Source organism: Papio anubis, chromosome 4 (genome assembly GCF_008728515.1).
Source record: "Papio anubis isolate 15944 chromosome 4, Panubis1.0, whole genome shotgun sequence".
Taxonomy (NCBI): domain Eukaryota; kingdom Metazoa; phylum Chordata; class Mammalia; order Primates; family Cercopithecidae; genus Papio; species Papio anubis.
Genome location: NC_044979.1, coordinates 52,758,596 through 52,775,214, shown reverse-complemented (window position 1 = coordinate 52,775,214; position 16,619 = coordinate 52,758,596). Strand labels below are relative to the sequence as shown.

At 45.7% G+C, this 16,619-nt stretch overlaps 1 protein-coding gene across 1 annotated transcript in view; it reads left to right on the top strand.

The window, feature by feature from the left end:
* Positions 1-12,945, top strand: part of CDHR3 (cadherin related family member 3) — a 64,722-nt gene extending 51,777 nt beyond the window's left edge. The window contains 9 exon segments of the mRNA XM_031665853.1: positions 378-549; positions 2,204-2,325; positions 2,327-2,458; positions 4,361-4,542; positions 6,659-6,819; positions 8,513-8,544; positions 10,696-10,712; positions 10,714-10,742; positions 12,280-12,945. Coding sequence (XP_031521713.1) covers positions 378-549; positions 2,204-2,325; positions 2,327-2,458; positions 4,361-4,542; positions 6,659-6,819; positions 8,513-8,544; positions 10,696-10,712; positions 10,714-10,742; positions 12,280-12,584 — 1,152 coding nt within the window. The 3' untranslated portion in view covers positions 12,585-12,945.
* Positions 12,946-16,619: the final 3,674 nt, after the last annotated feature.

The window sequence follows — 16,619 nt, the reverse complement described above, 5'->3', positions numbered from 1 at the left end:
TCAGTGTCATCTGCAGGTGAGCCTATGTGTTCAGGTGCATGTGTGTGTGGGGGTGGGTGGGACAAGGTATGCATACACTACATGTGTACACACACATGCACACGCGGTAGAGAGTAATAGCGTAGGATTTGGAGTAGGACAGACCAGGATTCAAATCCCAGCTCTGCCATTCACTAGCTGAATGATCTTAGATCAATTACCTACTATCTCTAAACCTCCATTTTCTCATCCATAAAATGGGAATAATCATGTTATCTATCTCATGTGAGTTTAAATGAGCTAATTTATGAAAAGTGCTTAGCCTGAAAACTGCCTACACACAGTAAGCACTCAACGAGTTTTAGCTACTGAGAATGACCACCTTCTTGCTACTCTAGGTTACCATGAACATCCTTGAAGAAAATGATGAAAAGCCCATTTGTACTCCAAACTCTTATTTCCTGGCCCTCCTAGTGGATCTGAAAGTTGACACAAATATTCAGAATTTCAAGCTGACGTGTACTGACCTTGATTCCAGCCCCAGATCTTTCCATTATTCCACTGGCCCAGGTATAGTACTTGGTGTCGACAACCCTGACCCTGTCTCTGAGGACCCTGAAGTTGTCTAGGGTAGGGGTCTGTGCTCACACACTGATCTGGGCAAAGTGGGATGGGAGTTGGGAGGGCATTATTTTTTTTGAGATAGGGTCTTGCTATGTTGCCCAGGCTAGTCTTGAACTCCTGGGCTCAAGTAATTCTCCTGTTCAGACTCCCAAGTAGCTGGGACTAGAGGCATGCATCACCGCACCCAGCTTGCTGGGGAAGTGTTTGAATGAGAAGGGCAGAGATACAGAATCTAGCAGCCCCTATGCTTCCTGATGCTCCTCTCGGTTTCCCCTTCTCGTCTTACTCCTCCCAGACCCCATATGTGACTGCTCAAAAGCCCAAGAAAAGGGTGAACCCCATCCCCTAATTCCTGACTACAGTATGAGTCATAAAGCCTATTAGCGTCATTAGAAAAAATGCAGTCCAACTTTTCAACCACCTCTTTTCCTGAAAGCTTGTAGTGGGGGCAGGGAATCCCAGTCCTCTCTCTGGATAATAATAGATTAAATAGATTAGGTGCATTTTGAAATGTGTCCTCAGGAATTCTCTTCTGCTCCATTCATCTCTCTTTAAAAATACACCATTCTAGGGAAAAAAGAGCACCCCTCAATGGAAATTAGACCAAAATAGCTCATCTAATGAAGTGCTGGGGCCAGAGATTTAAACCCAAACAAGCAGAACAATTCCACGTGAGAGAGTAAAAATCCATCCCTGCTGCCTGCTGTGCCCTTGGCCGAGCAGGAACTTGAACAGTAGGAAGCCTCTCGAGCTGGCTGTGTCACAAAACCCAGGGGCAGAAACTGCCTCGAGACTGCAGTTGCCGAAGATGGAAATAATCCATACTGAGAGCCCTAAGGCCTTTATGGAGCATTTTGCTGTTAAGGGAGCAAAAATTGCATCATCTCCTGCTCCATTTACTGGTGTTCAGTTGGTAATGAGTCTGGAGCCAGTGGAGGAATGCGCAGGGGTGTGCTTGGGCTGGCAGCCTCTCTGCCCCAGGCTCCCTGAGCTGAGCCATGAGCCCCAGCAGAGCTGCGTGTGTGTTTGGGGGTGTGATGGGGTGGGTTCAGGAGGACCTGGGACTGCCATTCCTGCAAAACCAGGAGGCACCTTCCTTTGGGGGACTCCAGGGACATCCATAACCAGTGTGACCCACTGGGTCCCATGAAAAGCATGCAGTGAACTTGGCCTATGGCTAGGGATGTGACCTATTCTACCCTCTTGACACCCACTCATTTGTCTGAGTGTGAATTACAGTGTTGTTACCAAATAATTGCCGGGTGAGAAATCAGAAGGGCTGCACCAGGGTTACAAAGTCTCTGCTTAATACTCAGCAAGATGGCACCTAGGCTAAGGGTGTTGTCCTATTGTCCTTTTCTACTCAGCCTTGTTTATAGCCACGCTGGTTGTGAGCAAGAGTTTCTTTGTATTAATGACATCTCTGGTGCAGTTAAAGCCTGTAGCATATAACTAATCCAGCTCTGGTGTGTCACAGATACAGTCTACACTTGAGGTGTGGACATTTGAGAAAAAGATTGAGTGCAGTTTTCTTCTAAACCTTTATTTCTTACTCTCTTTTCTTCCTTTTACCAACACCCCTGCATCAAATCTCATTTAGGTAACGTCAACAATCATTTTACCTTCTCTCCCAATGCTGGTTCCAACGTCACACGCCTGCTGCTTACATCTCCCTTTGACTATGCTGGTGGGTTTGATAAGATCTGGGACTACAAGCTACATAACTGTCTACATAACTGATGACAACTTGCTGTCTGGCAGGAAGAAAACTGAGGCTCTTGTTGAGACAGGAACAGTGACACTGAGTATTAAAGTCATTTCCCACCCAACCACTGTCATCACCACAACCCCCAGGGTAAGGGCTTTAGGACCTGGAATCCCCAGGCATGTTCCCTTGTGAGTTATGTTGATGGAATTCTTTCCCCTGCCCGGAGATATGTGGGGTGGACTGAAGAGTTGCGGTATTAGGATGTTGCCAAAAATGGCAACCACGGGCTGGACTGGAGTAGCTACAGGGTGGCAAAAATCTGGTGAGACCTCAGACTCATAAAACCACTCATATTTCCTGTTCTGGTAGAGAAGAGTGTATTGTTTGTGCAGAGACTTGTGAGAGATCAGACCTCAACCACCTGTGTGGCTTGTGGCACAGGAACCGATTTTCATGGGCATGCTGCCAGATGCTACCTTCACAGCCCCTCTCTGCATGTTCAGAAGAGTCTTTGCAAATCAATATCCATGAAATCAGGCTGCTTGCTTACTGCTGGGTGCCCTTTTCCACATCTTTTGAAGAATCACCATGTACCAATCTGTACCCTACACCCCACCTCCACTCCAAAAAATTCATCCAATCTACAAATATCGATTTAATGCCTATAGTGTGCCAGTCACTTTAGCAAACAAGCCAAAAATGATCCCTGCTCTCAGGAAGCTTATTGTATGGGTGAGTGGTTCTCAAAGTGTGGTCCCTAGACCATCAGAATCAGCACCACCTGGAAACTGCTTGGAAATGCAAATTCTTGGGCGCAGCCTAGATTATTAAAGTTATAGGTCACCCAACCATGATCATCACCATGACCTCCAGGGAACGATGCTGGAAGCTGGAATCCCCAACTCTATCCCCTAACCTAATGGATCAGAAACTCTGGAGGTGGGGCCCAGTGAGCAGTGTTTTTAATCAGCCTTTCAGGGAATGCTAATGTGCATTAAAGTCTGAGAGCCACTGATCTAGAGGGGCAGATAGATTACAAGCAAGTATTCAAACTGACAAAGTAAATACAGACTGTGGGAAAGGGTAGGAAGAAAATGACCAGGTGCTATCACAGAATCGGCTTGGAGAAGGAAGGGAGAGCCTGGAATCTGACAACAGGATTATCTCCCCTGCCCCTTAGAGGAACTGGCTTGCATCTATGCTAATTCATCTGTCCCCTTTCTTCTTCTTCTTCCTCCTCCTCCTCCTAGTAGAAGCTGCACCCTTGGTCAGCAGCCTCATACCTGCAGCATGCCAGAGGGAAGATAATCAGAACCTTAGAGAACCCCCTATGGAGGCGGCCAGCTTCTTCTCAGAGTCTTCCCAGGAGCTGGTTCATGCTTCTCTTTCCCGTGCTCAAGTCAATATGACCCCAGTGAATGGAGGTATATGGCAACCCTAAGGACTTTCCTTGTGGGAGGAGCTGGTAGGCTCCCCTGAGTGAGGAGTTCCCACCTTTCTTGGGCTCAGAGCATGACCTAATTGTGACATCTCCAATCCTGAAACCTCCATAACTTGTTTGTTACCTGTCTCCAGCTCTAGGAAGCAGATGCTGAACTTGAGGCTTTGCTGTGATATCAGCCCACTCCTCTGGCAGTGGCAGCTTGTAGTTGAGAAAACACTGAAAAGCCTACAAGGTGTTTAAAAAAACAACTTTCGTGGCTTATGCCATCTTGGTGAGAGACAATGGCTATATTTGTCCCTGGGTTATGCCCAGATATGGTAGAAAAAAAGCCAATGGACTTTTTTTAGCTTTAGGGAAGAGGAAGACAGAGAATAAAATTAGGCCTACAGTTTTCAGTTCCCTAAAATTTCTGGGTTTTGATCTAATGGATGTCTGCAAAGACTATAAATAAGGTGATGGGTTGAAGCAGCAAGAACTGTGAGCACACAGATGTCCAATTTATAGAGCAATAACAAAGAGTGGAATATATACTCAACACGAGAGAGTGCTGAATGTCAAAATCACTACCACCCTCCACTCACCCTCCCTGCTCTCTGTTGTTCAAGCCCAGGGTCACCTACCAGGTCCTGAGGAAAAACGTTTACTCTCCATCCGCATGGTACGTGCCTTTTGTCATCACTTTGGGCTCCATATTGCTTCTGGGTCTCCTGGTGTCCCTGGTTGTCCTATTGGCCAAAGGCATCCACAGACACTGTCCCTGCAAGACTGGGAAGAACAAGGAACATCTGTAAGTTGCCAGTGGGCTGGGCCCTCTTCCCCTCCTCCTTTAGGACACTTTCTGGTGATATTAGGAGAAGGAAAAATGGAGAATCAGGATTTCTCTACAAGGCAGGTTGCCTGGAATGAAGGCAGGAAAAGGAGATATGGGGGAAGGAATCCCAGCTCCCCTCAGTCCTGGTGCACTTTTTTTTTCACCTGCTAGGCCAGGAAACCATCCTTTTGGCTTTCCCTGGCAACCTACTCTGTCCTTGAGGCTCTCAATGAGACTGGGGCATCAACCTTCTGATGACCTTGACCTGGATAAAACCTTCAGAAAAGCCCTATTGTGAATAGTGATAGAATATGCCATGCTCTTATTTGTAGAATATTTAAAGGATAGTATGGAATTAAGGCAAGCACACAAAACCAATGAGGGAAATAAGCTTGTGTCTCCAGTGACTCAGCTGGGTTTTTGTGTGACCAAATAATTATTAGTGTTTTGCATGTGGTCTCAGTCTCTCACTCTTAAGGGTTATAAACGCAGGCCTGTTTTCTCTCTTTCCAATTTTCACCTGCCCACTAATATGCCTCTTATTGTGCCAATCTGTGATGTGTCTTTTACTGGCTAAAAGTGAGGTAGTAGAGTGACATGAAGAGAGCACCAAAGAATCACAAACTTCTCCCAGAGCCAGGCTTCTTGATTCTCGGTAGCTCTTAACAACTTACAGCTTAGCGGGTTCTGAGCCTGAGTTTTGGAGTTCGATGGGCCTGGGCTCGAGTCTTAGCTCTACGTTTTCTTGGAATATGGCTTTGAGCAAGTCACCGCCTCTGTGAGCTTGAATTTTCTTGTTTGTAAAATTAATCAACTAAATGAGCAAATGCAAACAAGGCACTTAACTGTATTCCTGATACAGAGTAAATGCTTAGTACACTACCCAGACATTTTTTACAAATCTTGTTTCCTTATTCTTCACAGATGAGTCCCAGTGAGTTCAGGATTCTAGATTCCAAGTTTAGCTCTATGCCCAAGTATCTTGAGGTATTGGAACCTCTGAGTTCTAGGATCTCTCAATGGCAAAAAGAGGGGGTGATGAGACATGTGTGCCTTTTAAGGGCATTTTAAATATTAACTATTAACTGTCAAATAACAAAATGTATGGATGAAAGACTGTATAAAAGTACAAGGCATTAGAATAAAGATGTGCATTGCATTTTGCCATATTTATTGCGAAAGTTTGTTGCTATGGGCAACCTTGACTTCAAGGTAAGAAATCCTCGAGCATCTGCTGAAATTAAAAAAGGCATTTTTGTTTGAACTCTATTCACAAATTGATTTTTTTATAAAAACAGCTCTAAAAGAGTAATTGCTTGTAAGGATGGTGGTGTACTGTAATGCGATTTGGATAGAAGTTCTTGAAGAAACAAATCCAATAGACACTGTAACTCTCATGTAATTTATGGCTAAATGTTAAATATGTACCTTGAAGCTGGTTCTTTTAACTTAGGTTGTAAATATTAATTGTTTTCAACATGGTTGACTTAAAAAAGCAAAACTAGCTAGAAAACCAGACTCAGACTCAACCTCTCTGGAAATTAGTTACACCATATGACAGCCAACTTTTGTCAAAGAGCAAAGAAGAAAATTAGAGTTACAGAGTTATAGAATCCAAGGTGATCGTGGGAAGGGTCGTGGGGTCCAAGTCCAGCTCTTCGTGTGACAGGAAACCAAAATGTAACTGCCAGCTCTCAAGTCTCCCTGCTGTGAGCCAAGCCTTCTGCTCTGCTGGCTCTTAGGGAGAAAGGGATGGGGCAGGAAGACTTGCTGGGCAGTCTGACTAGGGCAGTCATGTCCTCACCAGGTGTTCTCATCAGAGACAATGTATTCCCTGAAGTTTATAAGGGGATACTTTTTAACTCATCAAATTCTCAGAACGTCCCTAGTCCAAAGCCAATAGTGATGAAGCTGCTTTGTTTGAAGCAGGTGTGGTGGTCTAGTCTTTCTTGTCCCTATCCCTGGCACCTCTTTCAGTCAACCCCTGTATCTCAAAGGCCATAGTTGCCCAAAGAACCCCATGGTGTCATGTACGTGCCAGTGCAGCATACTTTCAAGTGAATTAATATCCCCTCTTTTTTCCCCTGCATAGGACAAAGAAAGGAAATCGGTTCGTACCTGTTTCCCTCGTCTGTTGTTTTTTGCTTGCTCTGTTGTGCTACATAAAAAGGTTCCTACTCGGCAGAGAATCAGGCTGCGATCACGTCTTGGAGCATTTTCAGCTACATCTTCTGCGGATGGAAGGAAGTGGAGGTTGGTTGCAGCTGGAGAATGGGAAGGGCAGAGGCACAGTATCTTGGCCCACCTGGATCTCTCAATTTGGTCCTGTCTGTGCCCTACCTAGCGCCCTCTCCAATCAGCTCAGTTGAACACCTAGGTCTGTCCCTTGCTGCATGGCACAGGAGGAAAGAACTCTCCGCGTGTTAAATGTAGACAAGACCTGCTTACTGCTGCCCACGGAGGGTGTCCTGAGGACAGCTAATGCTTTGTGCTGGACACAGGCCTCTTTTGAAAGAACAAATAAGGCCGGGTGTGGTGGCTCACACCTATAATCCCAGCACTTTGAGAGTCTGAGGCGGGTAGATCACAAGGTCAGGAGTTTGAGACCAGCCTGGCCAGCATGGTGAAACCCTGTCTCTACTAAAAATACAAAAAATTAGCCGGGCATGGTGGCACACACCTGTAGTCCCACCTACTTGGGAGGCTGAGGCAAGAGAATTGCTTGAACCTGGCAGGCAGAGGTTGCAGTGAGCCGAGATTGCACCACTGCCCTCCAGACTGGGAGACATAGCAAGACTCTGTCTCAACAAAACAAAACAAAACAAAAAAACCAGATAATACTTGATACCCAGATTCTAATGGATTTGATCATTTCCACAAATTATTTAGATTAGACTAGTGAGAAAGGGGAGATGGGGGTGGTGAGATGGGCCAAGAAAGCTGAATGACTTCAGGGAAGTGGGTACATTGTGGGGGGGTGCGGGGAAGGTCCATCTGAGCAGCTCCAGGTCTGAGGAGGTGTCCTGGCCCGGCCTCAAGTAGACTCCAGAGTGTTGGGGAGACAGGACAAAGAATTGGACAGTGTTTTAATTAAAAAAAAAAAAAATGCTTGCTTTAATCACTTCATTCACAGGCATGTGTCTGACATGCTTAAGGCTTGTCTCAACAGGGTTAGAAATTTGATTATAGTGGTTATTGATCATATTGAGAGTGATGATTTTAATAAATGAGATTTTCACAAACTGTCTCTAATCCCACTTTTTAAAAAGGGGCTGGGGGCTGGGCATGGTGGCTCACACTTATAATCCCAGCACTCTGGGAGGCCGAGGCTAGAGGATCACTTGAGCCCAGAAGTTCGAGACCAGCCTGGGCAACATAGTGAAACCCTGTCTGTAGAAAAAAATTTAAAAAATTAGCTGGGTGTGGTAGTGTACGCCTGCAGTCTTAGCTACTGGGGAGGTAGCTGAGAGGATGGCTTGAGCTTGGGAGGTCAAGGCTGCAACGAGTTGTGAGTGTGCCACCGCGCTCCAGCCTGGGCGACAAGAGTGAGATCCTGCCTCAAAATAAAATAAAACAATGAAATAAAATAAAAGGGCTTGGGGAATGAATGCATAAAACTCCCACCTTATGAAAAGAGGTATCCAATCCAATCTTTCTTTCTTATCTTAAAAGCCATTTAAAAGCTAGTTTTCTAGGTCCATTGATAACAAGCTAGAAAAAGAGTAAAAAAACCTACTGTTGTGTGTGTATATACGTATGTGTATGCATTTTTTTCTGAGAAGATGGAAAGCTGTCAACAAACACATCTACAGACAGAACAATTCTTTGCTGTGTCTGCAAGACTGAGATCGAAGCCTATTTAGGGGAAATACCATTGTGGGGGTGGAATTTTAAGGTCAATTTAATGCCCAAGAAGCTTAACTTCTGCCTGTTCTGTTCTCTGCAGAAACGAAGACTGCAAAGAGAGACGTTGTGGTGGTGAGTATGGGCAGTGGGGCACCGGGCATAGACACTGGGGGATAGGGGCCCCATCTCCCCCGAAGGCAGGCCTGACACAGCCTTGTGGGCATGCTTATCATTCAGAGAGGTGCTTGCATTTGGCTACTGGAACAGATTGCTGTGTGACGAGCTCCTGATAGAATCTGTTCCCTCCACTGAACATGCCTGCTGATCTATTTGCAGAAGAACTGGATTTCATAAATATTGAGTAGTAGTGTTTATTATCTATACCAGCTCTCCACGAGAGTGAGTTGGGGGAGTGAAGCTTAAAGACCAAAACTAGTGCTTCAGCCTCCAATGATATTTAAATTTTCTTTCTTTCTTTCTTTCTTTTTTTTTTGAGACACAATTTCACTCTGTAGCTCAGGCTGGAGTGGAATAGCATAATCTCGGCTCACTGCAACCACTGCCTCCTCGACTCAAGCAATTTTCATGCCTCAGCCTCCCAAGTAGCTGGGATTACAGACATGTGCCACCACACCTGGACAATTTTTTGTATTATTAGTAGAGATGGGGTTTCACCATATTGGCCAGGCTGGTCTTGAACTCCTGACATCAAGTGATTCACCCACTGCGGCCTCCCAAAGCACTGGGATTATAGACATGAGCCACTGCACCCAGCTGATTTAAATTTCCTTTGCTTTTCCAGTATCATGCAGAAAAGCGACAGAGAAAGGGCCCTGCCTGGTCCGGGGTTGGCTCTGCCCACTTAGCCTTATCACCTTGGGGACTTCCCTCGCCTTGCTGAGCTTTAGGTTCCTCGCCTGTAAAATGGGGGGTGAGGACATCTGCCCTGAGATAACAGATGGAGGAATAGTTTGAAAATTGTTAAGTGTCACACAAATGCAAAGTGTTACAGGATAGCTGGAAAGTTCCCTCTCCTCCACCTCTCTCTCTCTCTCTCTCTCTCTCTCTGACATAACCTTATCTACCCCCTGGGAAGTGAAGTGAAAGAACTTGAAGGTGGCTCCCTCCAGCTCTTCCCTACCCTCATGAGTAAGGCTTTGTCATGGTCCAAGCTTCATGAATTTGTTGCATGATAATTCAATGGCTCCTCCCATGAGGAAGTCAATGCAGGGCGCTGGAATTTTGGCTTCAGGCACATCCATCCCCTAAGTTTTCTATGTTCTGGCCAGTGTACAAACAGGAAGAAGAGGCAGTCTCTGGTCTCCTGGGTCTTATTGTCTAAGGCGAGTACCCTTGGGGATGCCACTTAGAGATTGCTCTAGAACTATGTAATATTAAATAAGTCTATTAAATAAATACCCGTGACCACAAAAAGTGGGGCTGCTTAGCTGGTCAAATTGATGAAGCCTGTGTAATCCCCATTTCCTCTCTCTTCAGAGTTGGGGAGTTGTGGGGAACTAGGTAGGGGATCCTTTAAGTGATAAAACCTGGGGATTGGAAAGCTAGCCAAACTCCAAACACAATCCCTGCTACTGTGCTAGCGACCCTGACTTTGGCACCTCTAGAGGGCAGCATGTGAGGGAAGGGGTGTTTCTATGGGGACGAGAGACAGGTGCATTAGGCAGAAGTCAGGTCCTGGAGGGTGGCACCGAGGACATATCAGGGAAGAGAAGAGACCTGGAGCACAGGACTTAGGTGAGGCCCAGATGCGACATTGCATTGGCCTAGGCAATGGGAGGCCGCCGCAGGGGAGGGCCGGAGTGCCAGAGCCAGAGGTACAGATGCCTAGGAGCTCACCTGTGTCCACCTTGACAATGCCTGACAGCGATCCACTGACAAAATGTAGGTCTTAGCCATGCTGTGTGGCATTTCCACTCTTCCTTCTACACTTAGATTTTATTTACTCAGGATGCTTCCTTAACCCCCAAGTGTGGTTTAAATGTCTCCTCTACCCCTACCTGTGCCCCATGACAGCCTACATCTCCCCATCAGAGCCTTATCACTCTGCATTGCAGCACCTGTTTGTAACTGGCAAGCTTTGTACAGGCAGTGCCCATGCCTGCCTTGTTCACTGCTGTGTCCCCAGCATCTAGTACAGTGCCTATTAAAGACTTAGAAGTCAAGAAGGCTTTGGGTAAGGAACTTGGGTTGTGAGGATGCATGGCTTTGCCTGGGCGGAGGAATGTAGGGTTATGTTTGATGCCGTCTCTGTCTTCTCCTTAGGAAACTATCCAGATGAACAGTCTTTGATGGAGAAGTCATAAATCCAAGTAATTAAGTGGCAATACCACTGTAAGAATGCTTTTCATATTCCAGACTGGTAGAAGCATGGAGGACCTTATCCAATTTCCTGCTTTTAACTCATTTTGTCAATCCGTTTGGCTATGTCGCCTATACAGTGCTGACTCTTCCAGGCTAATACAACGTGAGATCAGCTGTGAACCCAGCTGGCTTGCAGATGCTCAATTACAGGATCACACTCGTGAGGCCTCAGTGGGTCTCCACCTAAAGGCTCACGTTCAAGGGCCATGCCTCTTTCTTGCCTCCCTTCCTAAATTACGAACCAGCTGAGGCAACTGGTGAATCCAGGAATCCACGGTTTTTTCCTGCTTTTTGGTACTCATTGCGCCCCCCGCCCCCATCCACATTCTTCCTGGATGCTTCTAATAGCATTTTATTAGTAGTGGAAGATACAGAGAAATGGCAAGTGTAGTTTCTTTTTTCCCTAGATCAGGGCCAAAAATTTCTTCTTGGTCGGCAAGATGAACATAAGGTAGAGCTGGCCTCCAGAGCTCTCATCACCCCCGTGAAATCAGCTCCAAATTTAGCTCCTTTACACTCATCCCTCCACTTACAAAGGCTCAATTATAGACGTGAATAAAAGGAAGGAAACCAAATTCAGGAGGCAAGTGTGTTGGCTTCCTGCCACCCTCATATGCAAACGGCACCGGTCCTCCTCCTAAGGAGGATGGCTCCTCTCCAGTGAGAGGCTGCCGCCGCCGCTGCTGCTGCTGCTGGAATTAAATTTCCCTCTATTATTAGGTGCTTGTTACCATAATGTGCCCACATTAGCATAAGTGCTGGTGGGATCCTGAGCTGAGAGGCCACTCATGCTGTATGGAAATGACAAGAAGCAAGGGCTTGCCTTAAACCTGATCTTCCAGAGCAAAAGGCAGAGGAGGATTTTTGTGTTTTTGTGTAGTTGAGAGAAAAAAAAAAAAGAAAGACATGAGCCAACTGGCCTAAATCAATTAGCGTCTGCTGGCTTGGACACAATAAAAATGGCTTCCTTGCATCATCTCAAGTGGGACCAGATTTGTGTGTCTGTGTCTACAAATTGCTGCTAACCTAACATAAATAAAAATCAGCCTTTTCCTTCTCACTTGGTGAATTCCTTTTTATAGCAGGAATTCAGGGGTCTTTTAAAACAAACAAAACGAATCAGAAAGTAATGGGTAATCCCATTAGAAACTGAACCTAATTTATCCAAAGCTTGCATGGAGTTCAAGATTTACACAGCCTTCTCATCCTGCAATTGAGATGTCCTTGAGATGCTCCTAAGCCTTTCTATCCAGACAGGTTTGCTGTTTGCTACCTGTGTGGTCCAAGCAGCATGGCTTGTGACAAGGGCAGGCTGTTGGAGACTGCAGTGCTATTCACATGTCTGCTGTCGGTGTCAGTGATTCACATCTTCTAGTGTGCTTCATCTTCCCTTGGGAGTCAGAACAGAGCGGGGTAGAAGTGGGGGAAGAGACAGTCATTGGAATTTTCTGGTTTATGTGATTGTTGTGTTTTTTTCTTCACTAGTGACCGGGGAAATATATGCATTCAACTCAAAAACTGGATCCAGAAAGTGGAAAGATCCACTAACCCAAATGCCAAAATGGAAAGAGCTCAGCTCCCAGGGAGCGGCCCCATGCAGAGTCACTGCTGGGGAAGGGATGGGGCCACTAAGAAGCGCCAACCGGGGAAAAGATGAGCTGAGTGGCAAAGCGTGGGCTGAGGATGCTGGTCTGGGTTCCAGAAATGAGGATGGCAAGCTGGGCACCCCAAAGAACAGAAATCCAGCCTTCATTAACAGGGCTTCCCCCAAACCACACCCAGGAAAGTAAACAGGGGCCTGTCAATCACTGGGATGCTGCCTCACCCTAAATTCTATGGGGACAGTGTGGGCATGGCGTAGGTGGGACAATGTGGGCTGAGGGGATTCAGACATCCAGGGTCAAACATGAGATATCTGACAAATTTTTAAACAAATAGAAAGGGATTTGATCACATAGTTTCCTGTTCTGAAATGATACAGGAACATTTTCTATCAGATCTCAGAACTACCTGTGCTTCTGATCAGCAGGACTGTTAACTTTGGGGTGTGGAATTGTGTTTCTTCTTTGCATTGACTGCTAGGAAGCTCTATTCTGTTCACCATAGGAAGTTCACAGGACTTCCTGACACAAATAGTGAAGACCATCCTTACATCTGGTTTCCACCTTATTTTCCTGCCCTGGTTTTAACATCACCCAGATTTCTTCACTTATAAATATACCATATACCTTTGTAAGTCACCTCAAATCTTCTTCAAAAGAAGCAGAACAGTGAAAAAACAGATGAATACATTAAGAGTTGGTCATCTGGGAAGAAGAAAACGCAGTAGGCACCTTCTTTTGTTTTCTCTTGTGGTACTGTATAACTTATAGTCAAAGTACACAGATCTAATGTGTTCAACTAGATGACTGAACACATTAGATCTGTTCAACACTCCTCCCACAGGCAGCCACTATTCTGATCTTTATCATCAGAGATTAGTTTTGCCTTTTTTGAATTTCATATAAGTGGAATCACACAGATGTGCTCTTGTGTGTCCAGATCAGCATCCTGCATATAAGATTCATCCATGTTGTCCTGTCTAGCAGTACTTCAGTTCTCTTCATTGTTGTGTCTGATTTCATTCTATGATTATAGCACAACTTATTTATCCATTCTACACTAGGGTGGCAGCTGCTTCAAATTTTTTACTTTTAAAAAATGTACTTAAAAGTGAACTACAGGTGGGGCATGGTGGCTCACGCCTGTAATCCCAGCACTTTGCCAAGGTGGGCAGATCACCTAAGGTCAGGAGTTCAAGACCAGACTGGCCTAGATGGCAAAACCTCGTCTCTACTAAAAAATACAAAAATTAGCTCAGTGTGGTGGTGGGAGCATGTAATCCAGCTACTTGGTAGGCTGAGGCAGGGAGAATTGCTTGAAGCTAAGAGGCTTCAGTGAGTAGAGATTGTGCCACTGCACTCCAGCCTGGGCGACAGAGCAAGACTCCGTCTCAAAAAAAAAAAAAAGTGAATTACAACACTATGCACTTTCTTGCATGTGTATTTTGGTGAACATAAACACTCACTTCTTTTGCTCATATACCTAAGAGTGGGATTGCTGGAGCAATTGCTGGATGCTGCCAAAGAGTTCCAAAGTGGTGGCTCTGATTCACACTCCAGCAGCAAACACTAAGAGTTGCAATTGCTCTGTATCCTTGCCAACACTTGGGATTGTCAGTCCTTTTAATTTTAGCCATTCTGGTTAAAATTACTATTGAAGTGAAATCACTTTTTCCTCAAAGCTGAAACACCATCAGCCTTACAACTTACCTGCCTTGCTCCTTCCCACTTCCTATGATCGGAAGGAACTGTGGGATTCTGAGTGAGGACATACTGGAAGCCCTGTCTAGACATACAACTCAGACTTTCACCTGTAGGCATGAACAATGAACTGGAAATAAATGGTATTATGACGGAATAGAAAATGAAACTTTCCAATGTGTGCCTAGCAGAGCCTGAGCAAGTCTCACTCGAGCTCTATGCCCTGCGCCCAGCTGCTGTGACCCTAGTCCAGTAACCCTAAGAAAGATCCAGGTGAGAGTTCATTGGGGAAGCACTCCCTTCCCAACTGGGGAGTCAGGTGAGAGCCTACCAGGCCCACAGGGTCCTGTGGGAGACTGACTGGATCCATCCAGCAAATGCAGAGCTTCAGAGAGAGCAGCAGCTTGTTTACTGTGTACCTAGTGCCAGTGTCACTTCTCAAGCAAAAGAAGCATTTGCGAAATGCCCTGTCCTGGCCTAGATTGGGCGTGATTTATTAATAAGGGTTGGTTGCCAGGGAATTCCTTTGAATGACTTTATACTTTGCAAAAGAAGGCAGGACTGTTCATTTATGCAGGTTAAAGTGAGTGAAGTGGCTGATTGCCCATTTAAGACATTGCAAATCTTTGGGGCCCGGAGTCAAATGCTTTCCTCGGAAGCTCTCAGCTTCAATGCAAGTAAAATGAGGCTCTGAGAAGGCTGAAGGGGGACTTAATAACCGCTTATAAGCCCATTAAGAACGATTAAAAGGGCCGGGCGCGGTGGCTCATGCCTGTAATCCCAGCACTCTGGGAGGGTGAGGCAGGTGGATCACCTGAGGTCACGAGTTTCAGACCAGCCTGGCCAACATGGTGAAACCCTGTCTCTACTAAAAATACAAAAATTAGCTGGGCGTGTTAGCAGGCACCTGTAATCCCAGCTACTCAGGAGGCTGAGGCAGGAGAATCGCTTGAACCCAGGAGGCAGAGGTTGCAGTGAGCCGAGATTGCGCCATTGCACTTCAGCTTCCACGACAAGGGCAAAACTCTGTTTCAAAAAAAAAAGATTAAAAGGAGAGTGGTAAGCAGCTGTTCTTTCTTCTCCAGTGATGACAGGGCAAGAGGGAATTGTGCTTAATGGCCAGAGAAGAGATTTAAGTCAGGCACCAAGAGGGACTTCCTGAAGCCTGGGGCCTCTCTGAAGAGCTCAGTGTCTTCTCTGGTGATGGGCAGGGAGAGCTGAGAGTCTTCTTAGTCTCAAGGCAGGCCCGGAGAAACTCAAGAAATAGGGGCAAGAGTGCACCGGGAGGAGAGAACACCTGCCGCCCATTTTCTTTCGTATATCTGGCTATTTGGTTCGGCGAAATCCAGAAGTCAAAGTGTCATCAGTGGAGGGTCTTGACTGCAAGTTGTCCAGGTTCTTGGTGTTTTGAACAAAGAATGGAACAAAACGCCCAGCAAAGCAAAGAAAGAATGAAGCAATGAAAGAATAAAAGCAGGGATTTATTGAAAACCAAAGTACACTCCACAGTGTGGGAACAGGCCTGAGCAGTGACTCAAGGGCCCAGATGCAGAGTCTTCCCAGTCCATATACCCCTTAGAGGTCTCCTGTTGGCCACTTCATGCTCACCTCATGGAAATGAAGTGGCGGCCCACAATCCGTCTGATTGGTTGCAGAAAGCAACCAATCAGAGACTGAAGTGGAGTTACAAAGGGCACACACCTGTGCAAACATCTGATTGGTTGCCAAAAGCAACCAATCAGAGGCTAAGGTGAAGTTACAACGTTGCAACGAAGGCTTGACTGGCAATCAGTCTGACTGGTTGCAGACAGCCAGTTTCCCAATGTTGACCAGGTTTTGGGGAAAAAGAATTATCTGAATAAAATGAAGACAGCAACCATCGTGGATCTGGTGAAAGTTTTCTCCCATCTTCCTCCCAAGGCCTTAAACAGGTATGAGTTGATTATAGCCAATGTTTACTTTTCTCATTCTGATTCATTATAAAACTGGGGTAAATACATTCAGGAATTAGATCACGTAGCAATCATAATTGTTGAAGACTTTGAAACTGCACAGTAGATTGTGACATTGGAGCTTTTTGTTGTGCTCAGTAGAAAGCAGGGTCTGCAACTCAGCCTGTGCGGCAAGCACGGGTGGCCCACAAGAAGAAACTGGGAAGTGACACTTCTGCTCCCCAGAGCCCCCTTTCACACCTGGGGTTCTCACTGTTTGCCTTTTTACTTAATGTGTTTTGTAACGGCTGTGAAAATTAAGCTACAAAATGAGGGAACATTGAAGAAAATTATTGCTATTTAAACTTGGGATTTCTCATTTCAAACTTAGAGTGTGTTTATCCTTCCTATTCATTCAGTAAATAACTACGGAGCAACTACCATGTGCCAAGCGTTGACTCATTAGGAAACACAGCAGCCTCCATCCCTGCCCTTCAGCAGCCTCCATTCTGTTTCTACAGCTGAATGTGGCCTGCTGATAAGCTATTCCACAGAATTCTAGTTCCAGCTGCATCCTGGCCTATTTGCTTCT